Source organism: Carlito syrichta, unplaced genomic scaffold (genome assembly GCF_000164805.1).
Source record: "Carlito syrichta isolate Samal-C Ts95f unplaced genomic scaffold, Tarsius_syrichta-2.0.1 Scaffold171087, whole genome shotgun sequence".
In the NCBI taxonomy this organism is placed as follows: Eukaryota; Metazoa; Chordata; class Mammalia; order Primates; family Tarsiidae; genus Carlito; species Carlito syrichta.
This window is the reverse complement of record NW_007115183.1, coordinates 1-363: the sequence shown is the minus strand read 5'-3', so window position 1 is coordinate 363 and position 363 is coordinate 1. Positions and strand designations below refer to the sequence as shown.

Genomic DNA, 363 nt, shown 5'->3' with positions numbered 1-363 from the left:
GGGCTGGTACGACGAGGAGGCCCGGGAGCGCCAGGCGGCCCAGTGCCCTCAGCACCCCGGGGAGGCGCTGCGCTTCCTGTGCCAGCCCTGCTCCCAGCTGCTGTGCCGAGAGTGCCGCCTGGACCCCCATCTGGACCACCCCTGCCTGCCCCTGGCCGAGGCCGTGCGTGCCCGGAAGCCGGGCCTGGAGGAGCTGCTGGCGGGCGTGGACAGCAACCTGGTGGAGCTGGAGGCAGCCCGGAGGGCCGAGAAGGAGGCCTTGGCGCAGCTGCGGGAACAGGCGGCCCGGGTGGGGACGCAGGTGGAGGAGGCGGCCGAGAGGGTGCTCCGAGCCCTCCTGGCCCAGAAGCAGGAGGTGCTGGG

At 74.7% G+C, this 363-nt stretch overlaps 1 protein-coding gene across 1 annotated transcript; it reads left to right on the top strand.

Moving 5' to 3' along the window:
• Nucleotides 1–4: 4 nt before the first annotated feature.
• On the top strand, nucleotides 5–357 carry LOC110594951 (E3 ubiquitin-protein ligase TRIM56-like; the record flags this gene model as incomplete). The annotated part of the gene is made up of 1 exon (XM_021709299.1): nucleotides 5–357. A coding segment is annotated over one exon (353 nt), but the record flags the coding sequence as incomplete, so codon positions are not given.
• Between the last annotated feature and the right edge of the window lie 6 nt (nucleotides 358–363).